At 46.0% G+C, this 25911-nt stretch overlaps 1 protein-coding gene across 2 annotated transcripts in view; it reads right to left on the bottom strand.

Annotated features, from left to right (window-relative positions):
* LOC143923640 (sulfotransferase 1C1-like) overlaps window positions 1-25911 on the bottom strand; it is a 61104-nt gene that overhangs the window by 11293 nt on the left and 23900 nt on the right. For both annotated transcript variants that reach the window (XM_077447448.1, XM_077447449.1), the window contains 4 exons: window positions 24874-25046; window positions 17594-17707; window positions 17264-17361; window positions 13957-14083 (listed from right to left, as the gene is read on the bottom strand). In XM_077447448.1, coding sequence (XP_077303574.1) covers window positions 13957-14083; window positions 17264-17361; window positions 17594-17707; window positions 24874-25045 — 511 coding nt within the window. In that variant the 5' untranslated portion in view covers window position 25046. The remainder of the gene's footprint in view (window positions 1-13956; window positions 14084-17263; window positions 17362-17593; window positions 17708-24873; window positions 25047-25911) is intronic.

Genomic DNA, 25911 nt, shown 5'->3' with positions numbered 1-25911 from the left:
ATGAGATGTACCAATTAGACTGACATAGCAATGACGTATCTTTCTGTATAAAATATTAACACCGCCCACCAATAAATCAGTATTTAGAAGTAGCCTGAGCTGAACATATCTCAGAGAGTGTTTACTTCTATTGTGCTGCACATTTATACTTTTTAATTAGGAATAGCAGCAGATAACCAAGAACTAATTTATAGTTCTCATCCATTTCAACTGGCGCCCAAATCTGCGGGGGCTTTCAGGCTTCAATCGAAGGGAGACCGCATTCCAGGACTGAACGGCTGGCCAGATCAGAGAAGGGGGTTAAGCGCGCAGCCCTAACAGTACGGTAAGCATATTTATCCTTACCATTTGTACGACCTCTCTGGTTTGGCTGGTTGATTTGGTCTTGTTGGCTCCTTTCGATTGTTCAAAGAGGCAGGTAACTTATTTCTCGCCTGAAGCCGTTTTAACGAACCTGCTAATGGTTTTCTGCTGACTATTATCTGTTCAGTGTCTGTCATTCTGAAGGGCTGCAAATTTAGCAGACTGAAAGTGCAGCTGCAGGCGTGTGTCCATCCTCACCCCTAGATTGTGTCTCCGGTGGTGGGGTGGAATTCTGCAGGCATTTATAGATGGGGTTACTCGAGGTTGGCTGTGTAGGACCTCTGAGGGTTAATCTCAAACTGTGAATGAGGGCAGTTTGAAAGAAGACTTGCGGATGTGGCAGTCTTGCGAAACGTCTATGAATGTTCTGCTCGGGAAAGCTGTCCTGAGGGTTTAGCTCAAACTGTGAATGAGGGCAGTTTGAAAGAAGGCTAGCTGGAATTTGGCAGTCTTGTGACTCAGGTGAGCTTTTCCCGAGAGCTATCTTTGCAGTTCAAAGAGTGTCAGGTGTCATGTCCTGTGTGTGTGTATTTGTCCATTACTGTTTGATATACACGAAGAGGGTGACAGTGAGAGAAAGTGGCTACCTGAAGGATCAGTTGGGCCATAAGCCACTGCTCCACACCACCTCTGACGTGATAGTTTTGACCCTCGAAGAGATAGAATAGTCAGGAGTGTGCGAGGAGACAGATCTCTCGCAGAGATGCGAGCCCCCACCCTAGGAATTCTTTGATAAGACAGCAGTCAGAGGAGTATTAACCACTTTGTTGCCTGTATTCTCCTCTTAAGCCGTCCGCTGAAAAAAAGAGAGAGAGAGAGAGAGAGAGAAGGGAATGCTAGAATGTGATATTAGAAGAAGAGAGAAGATGTTGTAAGAAGCAGAGGAATGGCATGTGCTGATGAGAGAAAAAAAAAAGAGGCGCTATGTGTGATAACGGCTTATTGGATGTGGCAGAAGCATGGTTCAGGACGGCAAGGGCATTGCACAAAGAAGGTTGGATAGAAGAGGATGTATGTGTATCACAGAGTTAAATGTGGCTGTACCACCCCCATATACAAAAAACTGGAACGAAGGAGGAGAGGGACAACTAACGCCCACTCCCTTCTCACCACCCCAACCCGAGCATAACCCACTGTGACCACTCCCAGGCGGCCATCTTGGTACACCCAAGCCCTCGCTTCAGGCACAGCCCAGTGCACTTACTGCCGGCGGCCATTTTGGTACACCCAATAGGCCCAGCCATGGCATATAACCAGTTCTTCCCGTTTTAAACCAGGATGGTTCCTACCACACACCTGTCCTCCCTAATATGGAAGCACTACCTTCACAGGCCGGATATGTTAATGATGAAGAAGCGTCCGAGTGGGAAGACCAACAACAGGCAGCAAGGCCACCTGCTGATTTAACCCCTAATCCGGCTCCGGACTCATAGTTCCGAGAGGATCTCAAACATATGCTGACAACCATGAGAAACAGTGCCCATTCTCAGCCCCCGCCTCAACACCAGTCTCGGTTACCAGAAGGGGCACTGGTGATGTACGTCGCTTTTACCCCATCACAAGCAGCAACCTTAGTGACAAGTCTGCCTGACCCAGAGAAACAGCCAATGCTCTTCTACCGCAGGATAGTGCAGATACAAGAAGCTTACTCAGCTGCCTGGAGAGACTTGATCAGCCTATGCCAAATTAAAGCAGGACATGTCTTTTGGCCAGTCATGCAGACAGCCTTCAATGATGCCTGCCTGGCAAGTGCCACTTCTTATACCTCAGGCTTGGAGTTCTGTGCACAACTCCGCGACTGGGCAAAGGAGAAATTGGCAGATCAGACCACCACAATCCAAGATATTGCCCAAGATAAAGGGGAGTCTGTGGAGAAGTATCATGCTAGACTCATACAGGCCTTTGAACATCTGGGCTTCTCCCTCTATGAAAAGACACACACACACACACGTGTTATCATCTGCTTTTGTCTCAGGACTCAGAGAGGATATCAGGAAAAAGCCTGATGGTGGCCCGCCCTGAATATCGCTCAATGAAAATGTCCAATTTACTGTTGGTGGCCAGAGGGATAGAAAACCAAAAAAAAAAAAAACCAACGCCCCTCATGGTAACACAAGACGAAGATCCTGCCTACACTCGTCCACCACCACTGCCCAATACCAGGGAAAAGATCATCTGTTACAACTGTGGGAAGCGGGGTCACATCAGAAGAGTATGCAGAGCCCCAAGACATCTGAGACATGACAGGGATCCCCGCGAAGGGCAACGTGGACATGGACCTTCACCACCACGCCCCAACTCATGCTAGGAAATGAGAAAACCCGTGTCACCCCTTATGACAGTGTCCTCAAATGAGACTGGGGGACCCCTAGAAAAGGTCACGTTACCTATACAAGGAAAACCTACCACTTTTCTCATTGACATGAGTGCAGCCAGGAGTGTGTTGAGGGCTGAGGACCTGCCTGATAATTCTTTCCTTTCCACTATTGATGTTCCCTGCGTGGGAGTGGATGGGGTGCCCCGCTCCAGTCCACTCACTGAGCCTCTCCAAGTGAGGACATTTCCTGATTTGCTTACCAGATTTGTGGTGTCCTCTACATGTCCCTTGAATCTACAAGGAGCTGATGTGCTGTCCAGACTACAGGCGTCAATCATCTTCACACCTGAAGGGGGGGGGGGTGAAGTTACATACTCCCCTATCCTTGGAAGACTCATCTGCTTTGTATTCTCTGCCTCTCCTGATGACACTTCATGGAGCAATAACTCCAAGTTCAATACCACAGGAAGTACTTGACAGAATTCCTGCGTGTCTATGGTCCACAGGCCCGGAAGACATTGGTCACTTAAAAGTGCCACCAGTTTCAGTCAAGCTCAAAGAGGGCGCATCATTGCCCCGGAAACCACAATACCCACTTAAGTTGGCGCAATCAGAAGCTATCTCGAAACATGTAGCTGCCTTGGTCCAGAATGGGGCCTTGATCCCCTGTACCTCACCATGTAATACACCTCTTTTTCCTGTCAAGAAGAAAACACCTAAGGGAGAACCTGACAGATACAGGATGGTGCAGGATCTGCGAGCAATTAACAAAGTCACAGTGTTGGACACCCCAATTGTGCCAAATCCACATACCTTATTATCAGCTGTACCTCCAATGGCTGAGTACTTCACTGTGGTGGACCTGGCAAATGCATTCTACAGTGTACCCCTGCATCCTTCCTGCAGGTACCTCTTTGCCTTCTCCCACGAAAAGAAGCAGCAACGTACCCAGACAGTTATGCCAAAAAGGGGCACAGAACTCTCCAAGCTAGTTTGCAAATGCTACGGCTATCATCCTTGACACATAACAAGAGGATCACCTGGAAGTGATTCTCCTCCAATATGTTGATGACCTTCTCCACTGTGCAGCCGACTTACCCACTGTTGAAGTCACCTCAGAAAGCCAGTTGGGCTATCTTGCCACACAGGGTTGCGAAGCCTCAAAGCCCAAATTGCAGTGGTGCTCAACATCTGTAATTGTTCTTGGACACTGTCTTGTCCCATGGGACAAGACACCTCACTGAAGACAGGGTGAAAGCAATCTCTGACATCCCACTGCCACAAGGCCAGAAGCCCCTTCATTCCTTCCTTGGACTAATTTCGTATTGCAGAGCATGGATTCCAGAAGGCTCCCTACTGATGCAAGCTTTGTATGATGCCCTGAAAGCAGACCCCTTCCAGATGTCTCCTGAAGCAATATCCAACTTTGAGGCCTTCAAGCACACCATCTTTGGTGCTAGGGCTCCCAGACTACGACAAAACGTTCAAGCCCTTTGTATCCGAACATCTGGGACATGCTACAGGTGTACTCACCCAATCACACGGCATCTGCCTACGCCCTATAGGATATTATTCCTGTCGGCTGGATGCGATAGCAAGAGGAGGCCCATCGTGTCTGTGAGCTGTCTTTGCTGCACAAGCCTTGTTTGACAAAACTTTGGACTTGGCTCTCGGACTCTGCCTCGTTCTGCTTGCTCCCCATGACATTGCTCCCATACTCCACCAAGATCCAGCCGAAACATCTGTCCATTGCCAGACACTTGAGACTCCTGTGTTTCTACCTTCTAGACAGCATTACTCTATTACGTTGTCAAACACCGAAACCTACCACCCTACTTCCACTTCTCGAGGGGGGAAAGGAGGAGAAGTCGAGTCTTGACTTGTCACCCCATAACTGCATCGAACGAATGCGGCTGGAAACCACGCATCTCCCCACCGTGAGTGAAATACCCCTGCAGGATCCAGGTCACCACTGAAAACTCGGTTCTCCAAACTGAAACCTTACCGCCGGTGATGTCTGCACAGGTGGCAGAGCTGCAAGCACTTACTACAGCATGTAAATTGGCAGAGGGAAAAAGAGCCAACATTCATACGGACTCAAGATATGCTTTCAGCGTTGCCCATGATTTTGGTGTTATCTGGAAGGACAGAGGGTTCCTGATGGCTGCAGGAACACCTGTGAAACATAGCTCAGCCATCAAGGACTTGGACGCCCTGCTTCTCCCAACCCAAGTGACTATTCTAAAGTAAAGCACACGACAAACTAAACTCGAAGGAAGCTCGAGGCAATCTAGACGATTCAGCTGCCAAACAGACAGCCAGTGTTCCATGGGAAGTGGACAGCAGGGTGGTAGAAGAAGACCACCCTGTGCTTATCCTACAGACTCTCCCAGTGGACAGAGTTTATCTGAAATAATTACAGGAAGTAGCAAGTCCGGATGAGAAGAAAAGCTGGAAAACGGAGAGGAGGAACTCTCAGAGATGGACTATTCGAGTGCAACAAGAAGCCTTGTCTACCCAGGAGTATGTACCCAGCCATGGTGCAATGGGCAAATGGAACTGCCCACTTGACAAAGACGCTTATGAACTTATGAGTTACTTCATTGACCAACAACTTCTGCAGATCATGCACTATCTGCAACAAATGTAACCCAGAATGTACAGAAAAGGCACAGAAGAAGCACCTGGCAAAAATTCCATACCCCTTCCAGAGGATACAAATTGATCACTCCCAAATGCCAAAGGAGTGACAGATTCGAATACGCCCCCTAGTGGAGGTGGACATGACTGCCAGGACCACAGCTAAGGAACTACTGAGTGAGATAGTATGTAGATTTGAGGTCCCAGAGGTGATAGAGAGCGATCAGGCCCAGCCTTCACAGCAACCCTTACAAAAGATTAGGGCAGCACTGGGGGTTCAGTTGGCTCTACACACCCCTTACCACCCCCAAAGTAGCGGGAAGGTAGAAAGGATGAAAGGGACACTAGAAAAACAGGATGTTAAAGATGGCCCAAAAGACTAACATGAGTCGGCCAGACAGTTTGCCCATTGCCCTGTTCAGTGTCAGACACACACCCCGGGGGAAATATGCCCTATCCCCTTATAAAATTTAGTTTGGTTCAGCCCCAGACTTGGCTGTCACTTTCCACAACAGTTACAGTTGCAATCTGATGTGTTGACTAATTATGTGACCTCATTATCACGAGAATTAACCCAAATGCATGTCCAGGTGTTTTCTTCCATTCCAGATCCTGAATTAGATACAGGAACACACCAACTACTGCCTGGAGATTGGGGGCTGGTAAAGAAATTTGTGAGAAAACATTCTCTTGAACCCAGATATGATGGTCCATTCCAAGTTTTGCTGACCACAGCCACCTCAGTGGAATTGGCCGGGAAGAATACCTGAATACACGCTTCCCACTGCAAGAAAGCTCCACCCCCGAGGACAAGATCCCGCCCACTTCATGACGACCATGCTGCATATCCTTTTTCTGTTTGGTCTAGAGGGGAGGCCCAGGAGGTGTCATCACAAAAAATTATAACATAATTACATTTTGGTACAACTCTTCAGGTACACATGTGACCACCTTTACCTTTGATTACTGTGACATAGTACCTTGTCTGTTTGACTCTTTCATGGCAATGCCATTGGTACAGTGACATCCCTGATGGTAAGGATATATATGTGTGTTTACAGACAGTTACTGGGGCCAGAATTGTGGTTCCTGGGAGGGACAGTGGGTTGGAACATAGGACCAGATTAGAGGGTATCTGGACCGGTGAATGTGCCCTTGAAAAGGTGATTACGCCCCTCCATATCCTAGCAGAAGATACCCCTGATACATACACTGACCCAGCATATAGTCAGAGGAGGAAGCTTTGACCCTCATGTGTACATAGATGCTATAGGGGTCCCAAGGGGGGTCCCTGATGAATTCAAAGCCAGGGAATTGCTGGCCAGTTACCCCCTACTTCCTACATGACATTCCAGAACCGGATGGCCTTAGACATGCTGTTAGCTGAGAAAGGAAGTGTCTGTAAAAATAGGAAAAACGGGAACCTGTTGCACCTACATTCCTGATAATACCGGCCCAAATGGTAAAGTAACTTTAGCTATAAAGAAATTAGAAGATTTGTCATTGGAGTTGAAGAAGAACTCCGGTATTACAGACCCATGGGATCAATATTTTAGCTAGATGAGTGGGTGGCAGAAGGTGCTCGCCCAGATAGGGGTAACGGTACTAATAATCCTGGTTCTTTTACCCCCCGATTGTATGCTGTATTCTACCTTTCGTAAAGAAGTTAATGAGCAAGGCTGTAGACAACAGCCCACCTACATTTCTCCACCAAGAAGAAGAGGACCCTCTTATGATGGAGGGTGACAAACCCTTCACTCCTCTACAGTCACTCCCTGTCCAAAATCTCACAATCCTATAGGGTTATAGGGGTAGATAGCACCTGATTGCCCTTCTCCAGCTGTATCGAGGGGGGTAGTGAACTAGTTGCTGCCCAACTCTATATACAGCCTAAAAGAGTTGCTGAGGAGAATGAGCCAGGTGAGTAGGACCTTTTAGATGAGGGACAGAAGAAAATAGCCATTTTAGGGGGGACTGTTAAGGAATCCAATGTACATAATGATAATCAGAAAATGTCTATTTGCTTATGTATATACATGTTCCTTACTTATTATGTAATATACAGATTGACTTTCTGTTCGGAGCCAAGATGGCGTCTACCCCCCACATCCCACGCGTTAGAGGAATGCATTCGAGATAAGGGAACCAGCTTCAACAAAACTTCAAGCATCAAGTTTCTTCATTTCTCTTGTATTGTAACCAATGAGATGTACCAATTAGACTGACATAGCAATGACGTATCTTTCTGTATAAAATATTAACACCGCCCACCAATAAATCAGTATTTAGAAGTAGCCTGAGCTGAACATATCTCAGAGAGTGTTTACTTCTAATGTGCTGCACATTTATACTTTTTAATTAGGAATAGCAGCAGATAACCAAGAACTAATTTATAGTTCTCATCCATTTCAGTGGTGACCGTTCCGTCATTTGACAGAGCGATCACGTGGTAAACGGCCTCTATCAGCGCCCGTTTACTGTGATCCGTGATGCGCCTGGTCCCCTGGACCCTCGGGTCATGGACGTTCTTGGAAGTGATTGAGAGCGGGATTCGGCTATAGCATGGTCGGCAAGTGGTAAATCAAGTCATTGGGGCCAGTGGGGAGAAATGGCAATTACATTGGCAACCAGTGGGAAAAACGCTGCCCTTAAAGTGGTGATCAGAATACCACTATTACCAAATAGTACACCCCTCATATTTTTGTAAACGTTTTAATATATCTTTTCATGTGATAACACTGAAGAAATGACACTTGACTACAATGTAAAGTAGTGAGTGTACAGCTTGTATAACAGTGTAAATTTTCTGTCCTCTCAAAATAACTCAACACACAGCCATTAATGTCTAAACTGCTGGCAACTAAAGTGAGTACACCCCTAAGGCCGCGTACACACGGGCGGACTGTTCGCCCAACTTTGTCCGCTGAACAGTGTTTGGGCGGACAGTCCGCTCGTGTGTGGGCTTTCAGCGGACAGTTTCAGCGGACAGTTGGACGAACAAGGTTTTTCGGAAATTCCGTAAAACTGTCCGCTGAAACAAGGAACAGTCCGCTCGTGTGTAGGCTTGTTCGTCAAACAAAGTTGCACGCATGCTCAGAAAGGATTTTCACGCCGAAAGCTATAATGCAGTGTATAGGACGTCGTATTTTTCGTCCCGTCGTACGTGCCGTTCACGTCATCGCGCACGGTTTCAGCAAACTGTTCGTTCGTCGTGTGTGGCCATGTCCGTCCATGCTAAGTTTGAGCGGACTGTTTGCCGAAACTGTTGGACGGACAAAGTTGGGCGAACAGTCCGCGCGTGTGTACGCGGCCTAAGTGAAAATGTCCAAATTGGGCCCAAAGAGTCAATATTTTGTGTGGCCACCATTATTTTCCAGCACTGCCTTAACCCTCTTGGGCATGGAGTTCACCAGAGCTTCACAGGTTGGCACTGGAGTCCTCTTCCCCTCCTCCATGATGACATCACAGAGCTGGTTTATGTTAGAGACCTTGCGCTACTCCAGCTGCGGATGCCCCACAGATGCTCAATAGGGTTTAGGTCTGGAGACATGCTTGGCCAGTCCATCACCTTTACCCTCAGCTTCTTTAGCAAGGCAGTGGTCCTCTTGGAGGTGTGTTTGAGGTCCTTATCATGTTGGAATACTTCCCTGCAGCCCAGTTTCTGAAGGGAGGAGATTATGCTCTGCTTCAGTATGTCACAGTACATGTTGGCATTCATGGTTCCCTCAATGAACTGTAGCTCCCCAGTGCCGGCAGCACTCATGCAGCACCAGACCATGACACTCCCACCACCATGCTTGACTGTAGGCAAGACACACTTGTCTTTGTCCTCTTCACCTGGTTACTGCCACACACGCTTGTTACCATCTGAACCAAATAAGTTTATCTTGGTCTCATCAAATGACAGGACATGGTTCCAGTAATCCATGTACTTAGTCTGCTTGTCTTCAGCAAACTGTTTGCTTTCTTGTGCATCATATTTAGAAGAGGCTTCCTTCTGGGACAACAGCCATGCAGATCAATTTGATGCAATGTGCAGCATATGGTCTGAGCACTGACAGGCTGACCCCCCACCCCTTCAAGCTCTGCAGCAATGCTGGCAGCACTCATACATCTATTTCCCAAAGACAACCTCTGGATATGACGCTGAGCACGTGACCTCAACTTCTTTGGTGGACCATGACAAGGCCTGTTCTGAGTGGAACCTGTCCTGTTAAACCGCTGTATGGTCTTGGCCACCGTGCTGCAGCTCAGTTTCAGGGTCTTGGCAATCTTCTTATAGCCTAGGCCATCTTTATGTAGAGCAACAATTCTTTTTTTCAGATCCTCAGAGAATTCTTTGCCATGAGGTGCCGTGTTGAACTTCCAGTGACCAGTATGAGAGAGTGAGAGCGATAACACCAAATTTAACACACCTGCTCCCCATTCACACCTGAGACCTTGTAACACTAACAATTCACATGACAGCGGGGATGGAAAATGACTAATTGGATCCAATTTGGATATTTTCACTTAGGGGTGTACTCACTTTTGTTGCCAGTGGTTTAGACATTAATGGCTGTGTGTTGAGTTATTTTGAGGGGACAGCAAATTTACACTCTTATACAAGCTGTACACTCACTACTTTACATTGTAGACAAGTGTCATTTCTTCAGTGTTGTCACATGAAAAGATAGAAGAAAATATTTACAAAAATGTGAGGGGTGTACTCACTTTTGTGAGATACTGTAGCAGCCCTTACAGGAGAGAAGCAGGCTCTGGTTAAACAAACACTTGCAGAGAAAAGTACTTCTAAGTGCAGTAAGTCAGCAATTTTATTGGAAAGCAACGGCTAAAAACACTTACACGATTTTGAAGTAAACAGGCTCATCGATCTATAGGGTGCTCCTGGGATGGTATTCCCTGTCACTGTGCCAACCAGCAGCTGCATAAACGAAGGGTCCCGAGGTATCAAAATAGCCGATGCACTTCCGTAACCACCGTAGCATGCAAGGATATCTTCTCATGTTCCATGCCGTCAGCTTGTTCCATCCTTTCCCATAGCTTGATCGGCACGTTACATTGTTCCCTCCAATCCATATGCTTATTGGTCTGTCCCATGACCTGTTCCTAGCCCCCTCGCCCTCTAAAAGCTGGCTCATTACTCTGGGGTAGGGATGATGAGCACCCCCCACCCCCCCCCCCCCCGGTTCGGTTCGCACCAGAACCTGCGAACGGACCGAAAGTTCGCATGAACGTTAGAATCCTATTATTACAATGGACGCGAACGTTTGAAATCTAAAGTGCTAATTATAACGGCCAATATGCAAGTTATTGTCCTAAAAAGGGTTTGGGGACCCGGGTCCTGCCCCAGGGGACATGTATCAATGCAAAAAGAAGTTGTAAAAACTGACGTTTTTTTCTGGAGCAGTCATTTTAATGATGCATAAAGTGAAAAAATATAGAAATATTCCTTTAAATATCGTACCTGGGGGGTGTCTGTAGTATGCCTGTGAAGTGGCGCGTGTTTCCCGTGTTTAGAACAGTCCCTGCACAAAATTACATTTGTAAAGGAAAAAAAGCCATTTAAAACTGCTTGCGGCTTTAATATAATGTCTTGTCCTGGCAATATGGATGAAAATCTTTGAGAAAAATGGCATGGCTACCCCATCAGCCCCCTACCCCAGCCCATTACCAGCCCCTTACCAGCCCCTTTGGGTCTTGTATGGATATTAAGGGGAACCCCGCACCCAAAATATGTTATGTTAATGTTAGGCAGATGCCTGTGTTGCACAAATGAACTACACAACACCAGCAACGAGGGGGTAGATTCAGGTGTATGCTGTGCAGGAGGCACACTACACCCACTGTAACAACGCTAGGTTAGGAAGCAAAGCAAAGCTGACACTGTCCCTGCCTATCCTGCTCTCTCCCTGAACACTACACTCACTGTAACAGAGCTATCTAAAGAAGTAAAGCACAGCTGACACTGTCCCTGCCTATCCTTCTCTCTATGAACGCCGCAACACACTACACAAGGCCGCCACGCTGGCAGCCTTATATAGTGTGGGGCGTGAACTAAACCCCCTGAGCTATAATTGGCCACAGGCATCCAACCCATGGCCAATTATGAACTCCTCGCTGCCGGTGCTTTGATAGGCCAAGCATGCGGGGTCACAGTGCATGCTTGGCCAATCATCAGCCAGCAAGGCACTGCGACTGGCGCAGTGCATTGTGGGCCGTTCGTATCACACGAATTTGATGCAAACGGCCCACAAAGTTCTGGTTTCGACGAACGGCCGATGTTCGATTCGAACATGGGTTCGAATCGAACACCGGGCTCATCCCTACTCTGGGGCTTAGGTTTGAAAAAGGAGCTTCTGAGTATGCTCCGAAACACATCACCGCCCCCTTGCTGAAGTCACTTCCGCCGCTTGTTCCATGGTGGTTTCGGAAGTGCAATAGTTTTGTTCCACCATGACCCTTCAATTCTGCAGCTGCTGGTCAGCGCAGTGACAGGGAATACTATTCAAAGAGCATCCTATAGATCGATGAGCCTGTTTACTCCGATATCCTGTAAGTGTTTTTAACCATTGCTTTCCAATCAAATTGCTGACTTACTGCACTTAGAAGCTCCTTTCTCTGCATATTTTAGGGATTCCCCAAAGGCGGTGTATCAGATGGTTGCTACTAGTTACTATCATCCACCATATCACCCTGCTGCCAGACCTCCATATATCACTCTCAGAGACAATGAACAGTCATTTTGCTTTGTTTTGTTTTTGTTTATTTGGGGAATATAACTTGGTTGGGAAAAGAGGATATGGGATGTCCATAGGACAGATCACTTTGCCATTGTAGTTAAAGAATCATTGAATAGATTAAGCTTTGAAGAACTGATGGATTCTAACATTCACGGTCACTTCCCCTGCATCAACTCCTGCAGGCTGTTACTCTTCCTCTGCACACAACTCCTGCAGACTATTACTCCCCGGACTCCTCTCCTCCTGCACACAACTTTACTGTAACCTGTAAGTCTTTCCGCCCCATCATCTACACATTAGAGAGATCACTCTGAATGGTCCTAGGTGCTTGCTGAACTGTTAGTAGGCCAGGGGCCTGCAGTACCCCTTCTTGGTGGCCTAGAGTTTAGCAGCTTTAGAAAGTTGGTTGACTACTGATCCAAGCTAGCCCTACACCCGCAGGCCACATCGATCTGATACGTAACCCCACAGTCTATCTTTTGGCCTTGCACCAAGCTCCCCTGGCATGCCTCTTCTAGATATCCACTGTGCCTCACTCAGCGACCTTCTTCTGCCCGGAGTCCATGGTGAAGAACTTAACCTGACATGCGTACCGGCCTCCAGTTGGGTATTGGTCAGGGCTCCTCACATGAGCTCCCTGTCACTCCAGCTCTAGGCCCTGCCCCTCTTCCAGAACATTCTCCCTGGAAGCAGGGCAGGCACCCAAGAACTGAAGCACAGGTGGTCACACCCACTGCTACACTAACCAGCCCCCAGATCAAAAACGAGCAGGCATAGCTTGCAGCATAGGCCTCCCTAAATTGACCTGCCTGGCAGCTATCACAAAAATCCTCACCTCTAGCACCTACCTATGGTAAAGGGTGCTACAGCGGCTTTTAATAAGACCAGTGTTGTCTAATTCTGTTATAGAGAGTATGGATTTTCATTTATATAGGGAACATTTATTTGAATAATTTACTGTACATTATTTCATACAGCAGAACTATTCAGATCAATCCAATGCCTCTTCCAGATATCCACTGTGCCTCATTCACCGACCTTCTCCTGCCCTGAGTCCATGGTGAAGAACTTAACCGGACATGCATACCAATCGCTTCTCCAGCCCCTCTGTTCACGTCCTCCATGACCATGTAAGTATGAGGCTCCCTCCCAGCTCCTGGGCTCCTCCGCTGAGGTGCGCACCCCCCCAGATGGGGATGGGCCTCCTGCTGCGATCTAACACTCCATTCTTCACGTCTCCCAGCCGACAACTCCCCTCCAGTGGGCTGGACCTGAGCTTATGAAGGCCTGTCCCCTGCCAATTCCAGTTGGGGTTTTGTCAGGGCTCCTTACATGAGCTCCCTGTCACTCCAGCTCCCAGCCTTGCCCCTCTTCCAGAACATTCTCCCTGGAAGCAGGGAAGGCACCCAAGAACTGAAGCACAGATGGCCACACCCACTGCTACACTAACCACTCCCTACCCCCAGATCAAACACAAGCAGGCCTAGCTTGCAGCATAGGCTTGCCTAAATTTACCTGCCTGGCAGCTATCACAAAAACCCTCACCTCTAGCACCTACCTATGGTAAAGGGTGCTACAGCGGCTTTTAATAAGACCAGTGTTGTCTAATTCTGTTATAAAGAGTATGGATTTTCATTTATATAGGGAACATTTATTTGAATAAATTACTGTATATTATTTCATACAGCAGAACCATTCAGATCAATCAATGCCCCTTTACCGAAAGAGTTTACAGTGTAATTTATTCCATCAGAGATAAATCTATCAGTATATATCGGGAGGAAAATACACAGATCGGGACTTGGTGAGAATCAAAAGTTGGTCCCTATCACTCCAAGACCAAGATGCTACCCACTGAGCCATAGTCCCATTAGAACAGGTGAGCACTCTTACCATTTCCAGAAAGGAATACATTAAAGTAATTCTCAAAGGGCCCGGGGTCTGGTAATGTTTGGTCCGACTTCTGGAAGTAATAATAGGAGACCATGCAGTCTTTGGGATTCCTGGCCACGTAGACAATCTGAAGGAGCAGAATGCATCATGGTTATTCATGCTACATAACGACCATTTTAGGCTTTCTTTAAAGTGTTTCATTCTTTTATTTTGTTCCTTGCTTTCAGGACTTCTTCACTAAAAGGTTTGCATTAAAGAGAACCAACTGTGTCCTCTGTAGCCTAGAAGTTTGCAGGCTCTGCAACCCTTGATCAGAAATTTTGGTACACTAATATTCAAATCCTATATATAACAAAGACATGAAATACAAAACAAACTAGAGAAACTATAATGATTTCATTTATAGGCTTCACGCACATTGGGCATTTTCCTAGCTCTTCGTGGCAGCATGAAAAATGCGCCAAAGGCCACGTTTTGCAAACATGTTTAAGTGCATTTATGTACTTTTAGGCGCATCAAGCGTTTGGGCTTTCATTCACTCCTTTTGATCAGAATATTTATTCTGCCCATTGGAATGAATAAATGTTCAAGTGCTAAACACACCTAGTGTTTGTGTGCCTACCCAGTGTAGAGAATTGATTAAACACATGTGGAAACATAATCTTTGTCTATATTGAAGAAATTGATGGTTCACAGGATTAAGGTAATTTACACAAATAGCACCACATACTGTATATATTACAGGTCATGCACTTCTTCGGGCAGGACAGGGCACTATTTATCCACTGGGCACTTTTCAATAGTAATATTACAGCAATAGCACTACATAGAACGGAATGCCAGAGGAGCACTTCCCTAGAAGGAGGCTATAGCTTGTTCACACTGTGATCCCAAAGTGTCCATATAGATATCTGGCTGCCAGTGGGAGACTGCTCCATGAAGTTGAGTGAGAAGACACCCTGTAAGCCTTTGTATACACGGTCGGAGATTCCGACGGAATGTGTCCTATCGGACCGTTTTGTCTGATATTCCGACTGTGTGTGGTATGCATCGGACTGTTTCCGTCGGAATATCCGTCGGACCCAATTTTCCAACTTGTTGGAAATATTTTCCGACAAACTGGTCCGATCGGACATACTTCGATCATGTGTAGAGAATTCCGATCGGACAAAGTGCCACGCATGCTCAGATCAAATTCCTACACCAAAGCTATTGGCTACTAGCGTGAACGTAGTCCCGTCGTAACGAAATAACATCATCATGTTCTGAACGATCGGATTTTCTGACAACTTGGTCCGACCGTGTGTATGCAACAGTTTAGGACACAATCCGTTGGACAAAATCCGTCGGACAAAATTTAACGGATTTGGTTGGCAGAATGTCCGACCGTGTGTACAAAGGCTAAGGCAGGGATATCAAACTCAATTTCATCACGGGACGCATCAGCAGTATGGTTGCCCCCAAAGGGATGGTTGTATCTGGGGTGCGCTACATAAAGAGTGTAGGGTTCAGGAGTGCATTATGTATGTGCATTACGTATAGAGTGCAGAGTTCAGGAGTGTGCTATGTACAGAGTGCAGAGTTCAGGAGTGTGCTATGTACACAGTGCAGAGTTCAGGAGTGCACTATGTACAGAGCACAGAGTTCAGGAGTCCATTACGTATAGAGTGCAGTGTTCAGGATTATGCTACTTACAGAGTTCAGGAGTGCACTACGGAGAGAGCACAGAGTTCAGGAGTGCATTACATGCAGAGTTCAGGAGTGCGCTAGGTACAGAGTGCAGAGTTCAGGGGTGCGCTATGTACAGAGTGGAGTTCCAGGGGTGCACTATGCACAGAGTGCAGAGTTCAGGTGTGTGCTACATACAGAGTGTAGGGTTTAGGGGTACCCTATGTACAGAGTGCAGGGTTTATTGGTGCTTTAAGTACACAGTGCAGAGTTCAGGTGTGCGCTGTGTACAGAGTCCAGGGTTTAGGGGTGCACTTTGCACAGTGTGCAACACCAACCCCCCCCACCTTGCCTGGCTCTAGTAACCCTCTATGTAGGCAGCTCTAATACCACCCTGTGAAGGAGGTACTATCTACTACCTGTGTGTTTGGCTCTGTTATACCTCCCTGTGTGGGTGGCCTTGCAGGGAGATTGTTCTTACTCTCACATTCTGGAGTGCTATCCCCACTGTGCCCTGCCGTGAGGGATCTGTTACACCTGGAAGCCACTGAAAGCAACGCTGTCCCTTGAAAACACAGAAGGCTTCTGTGTTTACAACTGACAGTGAGAAGTGGGAGCAGAAGGTGAGAGACACGGGTGGCAGAATGGAGATTCACCACATTCTGCCTGCAAAACTGGGTGGGAGGGCCACATGACAAGGTCTATTGGCCCAAATTTGGCCTGTGTGCTGTGTTTTTGACATATGTGCTGTAAGAGCTGCTCAACAGGTACTGCTCCCTAATGCTATCCCTATTCTCTCTCTAACCAGCAGGTGCTCTGTCCTTATCTAACTCCCACACTGCAGACACAACGAATTCCACTATTTATGAAATCCTCAGTCAAGATGGTTGGCTGCCCAAATCTTGCAGGATTTTAGTAACCCATAGGATTTCTGTCAATTATGTCACGTACACACGACCGGACTTTCCGATGGACCATCGGACAATCCGACAGACCCTGCAACTGAGGTCCACTGGACATTCAAACTAACGGACTTGGCCCCACACGATCGCTCCAAAAGTCCGATGGATTTGAACGTGATGATGTAGAATAAGGAAGTCCATAGCCCGTAGCCAATAGCTGCCCTAGCGTCGGTTTTAGTCCGTTGGACTAGCACACAGACGACCGGATTTTTCGCCCAGACTCGAGTCCGTCGGAAAGATTTGAAGCCAGTTTTATTTCTAGGTCCGCCGGCCCACATACGATCTGTCTGACAGACTCTGGTTCTGTCGGAAAGTCCGATCATGTGTACGTGGCACTAATCTTCAATGGGCCTTTGCCAGCCTAAAGAGACTGCACAGTGCCACCTTCAGGTTGAAGCATGTACTGCCACCTCTGCCTGCCTACATGTTCACTAACGTGATTGGGAGCAGCAAGTGGGTGACCTCCCTATAATTTTAGGTGGGGTTTTGGTAGGCTACTCCACTAAGTGGGTGGGACTAACTAGTTACTGGGCTGGCCTGCTGTGGACTGTGGTGGGGTTAAATGTGCCCTGGGGTATTGGACTGAGATTTTAATAAGTATGAATTAGTGGATGATAGGGCCCCTTTAGAAAAAAAAAGTGCCTGACTTGTACTGCAGTTTCTTGGCGCTCTCTCACCTTTGTATTCTTCTCCCAAAAAGATGGTGGCACGAGGTGTACTGACAAATGTGTTTTAAGCAGACGAGGAGATGGCATTGTATTAGCAAGCTCTAAAGCTGAAAAAAAAACAAGGAAAATGCAGTGATGGACAATATCTGTATACTAGGAATACAGAAAGCGCAGCCAACATATCATCGAGACCCCCTCATACTTCACATTGTATCAAAGGCCCATCCTACTTTATATTTAAATAAATGACCGCTCATCAGATAACTAATCTAAAAAAAATCTGGAAAATTTAAGTATAAGAAAAAAGTTGACTGTTTCAACGTTTTTAATATCACTTACATGTTTTCGCCAACTCTAGAAACGGCACTTTGATAAAACATGGAGCTCTCAGAGTCTTCTCCACATCTCCTTCCTGAAGTATGAAGTCCATGATCTCCTGCATCCAGGTCGTACCTGCCAAGTAGGCACCAAAACACCATTATAAAACCTGAATTTTATCATGAGTGCTGTCAGTTGTTTACATAGCTGCCAACCATGCAAAAATACCATAGGTGGAAAGTTTTGGTGTGAGTGTTGGGGGGCGTATCAAGATATGCCAATGCGTTTCTTACCTTGATACTAGACCAGGAGTCTCAAAATTTTGTAAACAAAAAACAAAAGGCCAGTTCAGATTTTAGGAAGGTTGTTCTGTGGCCATTTGGAGTAAAAAATGCCCCAGTGGGAGTAGACAATGTCTCAGGCTCTGTGGTCAGTGGGAGTAAAAAAATGATATGGTGCCTGTGGTCAGTAGGAGGAGGAATAGTGCCCCATCACTAGTTTCAGTGGGAGGAATAGTGCCCCATCGGTGGTGTTAGAGGGAGGATCAGTACCCCATTTTTGGTGTCAGTGGAGGGGCTAGTGTCCCATTGATGTGTCAGTAGGAGAAATAATGCCCCATCATTGATGTCCGTGGAAGGAATAGTGCTCCATCATTTGTGCCAGTGGCTGAATAGGGCTCCATCACTGGTGCTAGTGGAAGGAATGAGCCGCATCATTGGTGTCTGTGGGAGGAATAGTGCCTCATCTCACTCTGAGCAACAGTGTCCCAAGGCCCACATTCATGCCAAGAGCCACAGTTTGGAGACCACTGTACTGGACCAAGATAGGAAATGCTTTGGCGTATCTCCATATTTTTCATCAGTCTTTCTCAAACTTTTTAACTCAGAGGAACCCTTTAAATAATTTTCAGGTCTTGAGAAACCCTTGCATAAGTGAATTGGAGGTCAGAGGGAAAAATGCCCCTTACATTTGTGGACAGGGGAAAGAAGACTATATTTATTTATATTTCATGCAGCTGGTTTTGCCAAGTGGCATTGGCCCCACGACTATGCAGGCACCATCAAATGGGGGGTCAATTCATTAAAGCTCAAGGCACCCCTCACAACTCCTTGAAGAACCCTGGTTGAGAATGGCTGCTCTATGTCAGTAAAGATTTGGACAAAAAATCTGAAAGTGTCATGAACTTTTCTACTTACTGGTCCTCATCACTCACCCCAAGCTTTACACCTACTGTGTGTCCTCTTTTCGAGGATCTTCAGAGGCTGCATCCAAAGACCACAACAAGGTTTTGCCTACGCTGCTCATTCACTGTTCATCAGCCCATTTGAAGGAGGACTCATTCTGAGTTTAATTCAAAAGTATGAAAATCCCACTTCGATCAGCTCAGTGCTGACACACGCACACACACACACACACACACACACACACACACACACACACACACACACACTAGCCAATTAAAGCCATCCACCTCTAAAAATTGTTGTCACTGATTTTGACCACTGAAGCTCTTCAGAATAAAACAATATTATTTAATTGTGTTGTTCCCAGTACATTTTCATTTGCAGATGTTTTTTCAATGGGTTTTGATGGCTTTCTCTCCTAACAGAAAACATCCCTGGGAATGGTTCTAAAGCATGGTAAGCTATGCTATTTGGTGGAAAGAGAATTTGCCGCAAGGAATTATCCTCTCATTTCACCATATTTTCTATAAATTTACTTGGGAAAAATTCATATTTAAGCATGCTGTTTTGCAAAGTAGTGGTTTATTTTCTTTCTTTTTTGTGGGTGTAATGTGTTGCTTAATATTTTTTTCCACGCAAAAAAAAGGCAAAAACATTTACATTTATGTTTTTTGAAGTTAAGGTTATACCTAAACTGCAGTTTGGTTTGGGTACAATTGTCTAAATTTGGACTTCAGCATCAGTCTGACTGGACTATGAGATGTTCCGCCTGACCATAGGGGGCACTGTCTCTTCTGGCAGGCATGGAACTATGGTCTGGTTGGGTGTTTAAGTTACTCTCTCTCTGAGTCCGCCCAGTGGGAGCGGCGCTCTTGCTGTGCTTTCTGGGAGAGGGTATTTAAGATGCGGACGTCACGTGGTTCGGTGTTCCGTTCCAGAAGGATGTACTGACTTCATAGTCCTGGTCCTCCTGACCAGCCCCCAGGAAGGCTATGGCCTGGGGTGCGGATCCACCCAATCTTGATGTCTCAGGGCTGGCTAGCCCGAGGCAAGGAAACTAAAGGAGGATTCTGAGGTGATTGGGTGCCGTCTCCAGTTTGGGAGAGACCCAGTGACTTCAAGCATTCCAGGGGAGGACTCTTCAGAAGAAGACCACGTATGGGTTGGTTTCTTAGTAAGAGCCTGGAAGGGCTGAAGTACCCAAGAGAATCCGGTCTCGTGGATATCACCAAACTGGCTGAAAGATCCAGGTATCCCACGAGTGTTCTTCAAGTTTAGTTTTCCTACGTGTTCTACAACAACGTCTGTGGCAGAGACGTATCTTGTATGTTCTACAACAACGTCTGTGGCAGAGACTTGTTCCTGAGTTAAGCACCTTGTTGGCTGCTAGACCTTGTGAGAGGGACTGTCCAATTTGAGTGAACATCCAGTTGCGAATGGCTATTCTCTGGATGCAAAGTAAGCAAGTTCTTCAATATTTGACTTTGACACTAAGAGTACCTGAACTTCCTTTCCAACCCTCTGATCCCAATTTAAGAGACTGTTGTCTAGACATTGTGTAGACATTGTGTTGTGTAGACATTGTCTAAATTTTGCAAATAAAATCCATTCAAGTGGATCTGTTGTCAGTCTCTCAAGTTACTGGGCCATTACCACGGGACACCCCTAGACGTGAAGTGAGGGGAGAAGAAGGTAACGGTAAGCCCAAATCTAACCAGCAGCTCCTTCGGGGGTTAGTGCTATATTTAAAATTACACTTCCTGGTGTTTTTATTTTTCACTGAAAGAAAAAAAAAAAAAGAAACGAAGAAAAAAAAAAGAAAAGAAGACACAATACATAAGAATGTAATAGGCCTCATGAAAACTGAACGTTTTGCCCATCTGTCCTAGAGGTCAGCTCTCATCACTGTGTACACCAGGGGTCTCAAACTGGTGGCCCTCCAGCTGTTGCGAAACTACAAGTCCCATCATGCCTCTGCCTGTGAGAGTCATGCTTGTAACTGTCAGCCTTGAAATGCCTCATGGGTAGTTTCGCAATAGCTGGAGGGCCACCAGTTTGAGACCCCTGCTGTACATCCTTTACAGACCGGAACAGTTTTTTACATTTCTGCTATGAGACGATTTTTTTCAGCAAATATTTTGTCCTTACTGGCCATAGACAATTATGCGTTTGACTGAAAACAATGGTTAGACATTTGCCCGTCTTCAGGCTCATCATCGGAGCATTGAGAATCGGAATGATATTCTTTCCAAACTGTGGAAGATGTGGAGTAGTGAGGCCCTATTTTCTCTCCATAGAAAAAATTAGAAATCAATGCCAGATCTGTATGGCACTCTATTGAATATGAACAGAACTTTAGTTGGTATAGGTCAGGGGTCTCCAGGCTTTCTAAACAAAGGGCCAGTTTATTGTCTTTCAGAATTTAGGAGGACCAGACTGTGGCCAGTGGGAGTGAAAAATGCCTCAAGCTTGGTGGTCTCAGTGGGAGTAAATAAATTACATAACACCTGTGGTTAGCAGGAATAGTGCCCCATCATTGGTATCGGTGGGAGGAATAGTGCCCCTTAGTTGGTGTCAGTGGAAGGAATAATACCCCATTGTTTGTGTCAGTGGGAGGAATAGTGCCCCATGTGACAGACCTATCCGGGACAGGGGCTTTTGGAGAGGACTGGGAGCAAGCCGCTTACGCACTGACTATGGGCCCTGGCATTTAAGAGAAAACTACTCTTTGGAAGGTGTATGCCTGGGGGGGATCCGTGGAGTGGTCTTGTTTCTGATTCAAGTTCATGTCTCCCCAAAACACACAGACTCTGGGAACAGGAGACTCCATATCCATATTTGGGGCCTCTATGCCTCAAATTAGCAATGACTGTATATGTTAATGTAATACGCTCAAACCACTGGGGTCCCCTGCTATAATGTGTTTATTGTAAGTAGGTCTAGTGTGCCTCCTAAGGGTCTTTCACCCATTGCTAATTGTGCTAATTAACACACCTATTATCTGCTAGCAAACTACTGTGGGGATGTCACGATCAAGGGGAAAAAAACAAAGAGCTGTAAATGGAGAACCAACAATGGTATATCATGTGATAGTATAGACTTGATTATACAAATTTATCAAAAATGTATCAAAAATTGGAAGGCAACAATGGCCCACCCTTTCAGGCACCAATTAAAAATGGTTAAAAAAGACAATTATCATTAATTCACAACACACCAGGACCTCACTCATTTATGTATATGTATTACATTTGACCTGTATATACATCCTAGTGTTTCAAAGCCCAAGAGGTATAGGTAGGGGGTCGTTGAATTCTGGTGCACTACTTGTCCCTTGCAGGGCTGTACAACACTGACACCTCCGTTACCTCCGGCAATTCCATGGACCATGGCTCTCAGCTAGAATATACACATAATGGGAAGAATGGACATAGTATAAAGATTTGTCAGCTGCAGTCTGATATTGGACCTAAAACGCTAATTGGTGTCTCCAAGAGGAGCTCAAATGAGCCCTCCAACCTGGGTAGGTAAGTGTACAGTCACATATTGGAAATAGTGTTCAAAGATGTATATTTAGCCAAACCAAGGCAATATTGGTTAGTGTACTCCCCAGATCACAGGTAGATGGTTCTAAAAGTCAGTTTGTGGATTGCTGCATATAGCGAGCATGTGTAGTCATGCCATTGGCTAATCCGTTAAACAGACTGTGGATAGCAACTCATCTACTGGACTCAATACTAATGTGAACCTAGTAGATGGCCAAATGGGACTGGCTGATTTCAGATGAAACAACCACATAAACAGCTTCAAGTATAGACCATTTCCATCTGTAAAGAAAAGTAACACTGTCATATAGTTAACAGCAGGTTGGGCTGAATTGCAGCATGGATTGTAAGATCTGCCCCGGGTTAAGGATGAATGGGGAAGGAGCTAATAGCAGCTGCCAGAGCCTCTCACCACTCTGCAATGCAGCTGATCCTTCCATCATTCCCCTGCTGGCGGTATCATAGCTCCAGGCTCTATCTCCACAGAGAACTCACTGTTTCCCAACTGCCCCATGGTGAACGCTGTAAAGTGTAGGCATTCCCGCTTCATAACACTGTATAGCTGTTGTGATCTGTCCAGACCGTATGTCAGGCAGTGTTTATCAGATGCACTGCAGAGTGAGGTTTTGTGTCCTGTTGCGCTTCTTACTTCAATGCATTTTGCATACCTCTACGTATGCTTCATCAGGACGTGGGGTTTATGTTTATACATGTAATAATTTGTATTGTACTTTGAGAGCTCGATGCCGGCAAGCCTGACCAGGAATGAGATCCCCGATTTGTCCGGGTGGTTAGTTGTTTAATTGACTTATTGTTTATAGTATTAATTATATTGCTGTATACAGTTGCATTTGCATATGATAATGTGATCAGTCTCACCTGAGTGTGTAGTGTATAAAAAGCCTGTATTCTTGTTCAATAAAGAGTTCCAGTTTTGCAGCCAAACGAGTCCTGCCTAGTTCTTGATTGCAATAGGCAGCTATAATATCTGATATCTATGTTCAGAATGGAGGAAGCTCCAAAACTGGGTGCTGGGACCAATTGTTGGTGTCAGTGGGAAGAATAGTGCCCCATTCTTTGTGTCAGTAGGAGAAATATTGCGGCATCGTTGATGTCAGTGCTCTATTGTTGGTGTTGCTATAAGGAATAGTGCCTCATTGTGGGTGTTAATGAGAGAAATAGTGCCCCAACATTGGTATCAGTGGAAAGAACTGTGTCCCATCATTGGTATTAATAGGGGAAAAAGTGCCCCGTGATTGGTGTCAGTGGAGGAATAGTGCCCCACCGTTGGTATCAATAGGAGAAATAGTGCCCCATCATTGGTGCCATATGGAGGAATTATGCCCCATTGTTGGTGTCAGTGGAAGGAACTGTATTCCATCGGTGGTGTTATTGGGAGAAATAGTGCTCCATCGTTGGTGGTAATGGGAGAAATAGTGCCCAATCTTTGGTGTCATTGTGAGGAATAGTGCTCCATCTTTGGTATCAGTGGAAGGAATAATGCCCCATTTGTTGGTGTCAGTGGGAGGAATAGTGCCCTATCATTGGTGTCAGTGGGAGGAATAGTGCCCCATTGTTTTTACCTCCAGAAAGAATGCAACACCACTGAACAAGCGTGGGCAGAAAATACCACCAGGGGTCATACTGGCCAATGTGCCAACATCACTCAGGCATTCATCCATTAGAAGATCAATCAGTGTCACTGCTTGGCAAGGCTATGATTGCTGTTTTATGATCTTCTTTGGCCCTAACTCTAAGCTACTCATCGTCTTCTTTTCAGAAGTCATATGTTAATTTTATAGTAAAGTGCATAGATATGAATTTTATGAGCTCCAGCAGCAGCTCCTTAGCTGCATACTTCCCATTCCCATCTCGCCACAATGTTTGCCTCTGGCCATTCTCATTCTTCCCACCATCGAAAAACACAAAACAGTTTGTTATACAGTCTATGCAGCTTTATGGGAAAAAGAGGATCGGCCTTTTCAAGATAAACATTGTGGCTGGATTGGGAACAAGAAATTGGCAAGTTTGCTGCTGAGGAGGGGGAAGGAAAAGTAGATCAGCTTAGTTGGGGGTCAAAAAGGGTCAGAAAAAGTTCCTTATCCTTAAATTTGAACACCGGGATAAGCAAATATTGTCTAAATCCATTTGTCTAGTGTATTCTTCCTGAATCTTAGTCTGCTTTGTTTATTTCTTCCAGATATGTGCAGTAATCCAGTGTGACACCTTGCCTCTGTGCAGGAGCTTCCTGCAATAAAGACCGCTCACTGCTGCTCTCTCTCCTTGTGCAGGGGGACTGGTCTTGTCTCCGCCCCCCCTCCTGTAGTTTTCTGTACTTAGTGGAGCCTGCACAGGTTATGATGTCACTACTACTTTTACAAAGTAATCTCTGGGTTTGCAAAGGCATTGGGGGCACACAAAGGGGATTCATATTTTTTGTGGCTATTGAGGAATACATTTTGATTAAAGGTTTTGTGACTGGGGCCCAGCTTTAAAGAATTGCCCTTGTATTGACTTGTAATCTTCCAGACCTCTGAATCCTTTATTTTGCTGAAATTAGATATTCTCTCACCTGATTTGGGGTAAGAGGCCACCACCACGTCACCATCACGAGCCTGAAAACTGTGTATTGCGTCCCATTCATTGCAAATGTCCTGGAGCATTGGGACACCTTCGATGTTGCCCATATCTGGTGTGGAGGCGACCATTTCTTGGACAATTTTCTCTATGACTTCTGGATCCATCCTAAGAAAAAAAAAATTTAAATCACCATATATGTAAAGAGTTGAAAGTGCCTTTTCAGCTGTCTTTATAAATGAGCCTCTAGAGCAGCCTTTCTCAACCTTCTTAACACAGAAATCATATTGGAGTCTCAGAGACACACCTGAAAAATGATTTACAGCAGGGGTGTCCAAACTTTTGAAGAGCGAGGGCCACTTAAGCGATTTGGTAACCGGTCGCGGGCCACAATGAGCAGAGCAGGCGGATGACAGGTCCGTGCAGAGTGGGCACGGACACAGTCCACTCTACTCTATGGGTCCTCCGATCAGATCTGCCCTGACAGAAGGGGATTGATCCCCTTTCATAGAGGTAAATGGAGGGTTTGATTGATTTGGAACAATTGTGTGAAAGGGGCCTTTCAAACGAATGCAGCGCAGTGCACCTGTGTCTTTCCTGTGGGTTAGCTACACTTTGCTATAGACTTCTATTATATCCTGCTTGTGTGGTGCACTTTCTGAAAGCTCACCGAACCCGCAGGTAATAACAGAAGTCTATGCCTCAGTGCGGATCAGTTTGAAAGCAGCCCAGTAACCACTGCGCATATATGCCCATATATACACTGCAATGTTAGTAATAAACTGACCTTTAATAACAGTTTTCCATTCAGGTATCGCCTGCTGTTGCTGTCCCCGGCAGAGTGCATTTGGTATCACTCCGCCTGTGGCAAGACATGGCGCTATACAGGAAGCATCAACTTATACAGCTCTGCTTCACAGCTGCTTGCTTTGCCGGTTTCATTAACAGCACAGATGCTCTGGGATGGCGGGTCTGCAACCCATGAGCTGGGCTTGCCAATCTGCCATCCCACAGAAGGAGGTCGCGGGCCACA

The sequence above is a fragment of the Lithobates pipiens genome, unplaced genomic scaffold, assembly GCF_037356315.1.
Source record: "Lithobates pipiens isolate NorthernLeopardFrog02 unplaced genomic scaffold, aLitPip1_a1.2 Scaffold_22, whole genome shotgun sequence".
In the NCBI taxonomy this organism is placed as follows: domain Eukaryota; kingdom Metazoa; phylum Chordata; class Amphibia; order Anura; family Ranidae; genus Lithobates; species Lithobates pipiens.
The sequence above is the reverse complement of the archived record's forward strand: the minus strand, read 5'-3'. Positions and strand labels throughout refer to the sequence as shown.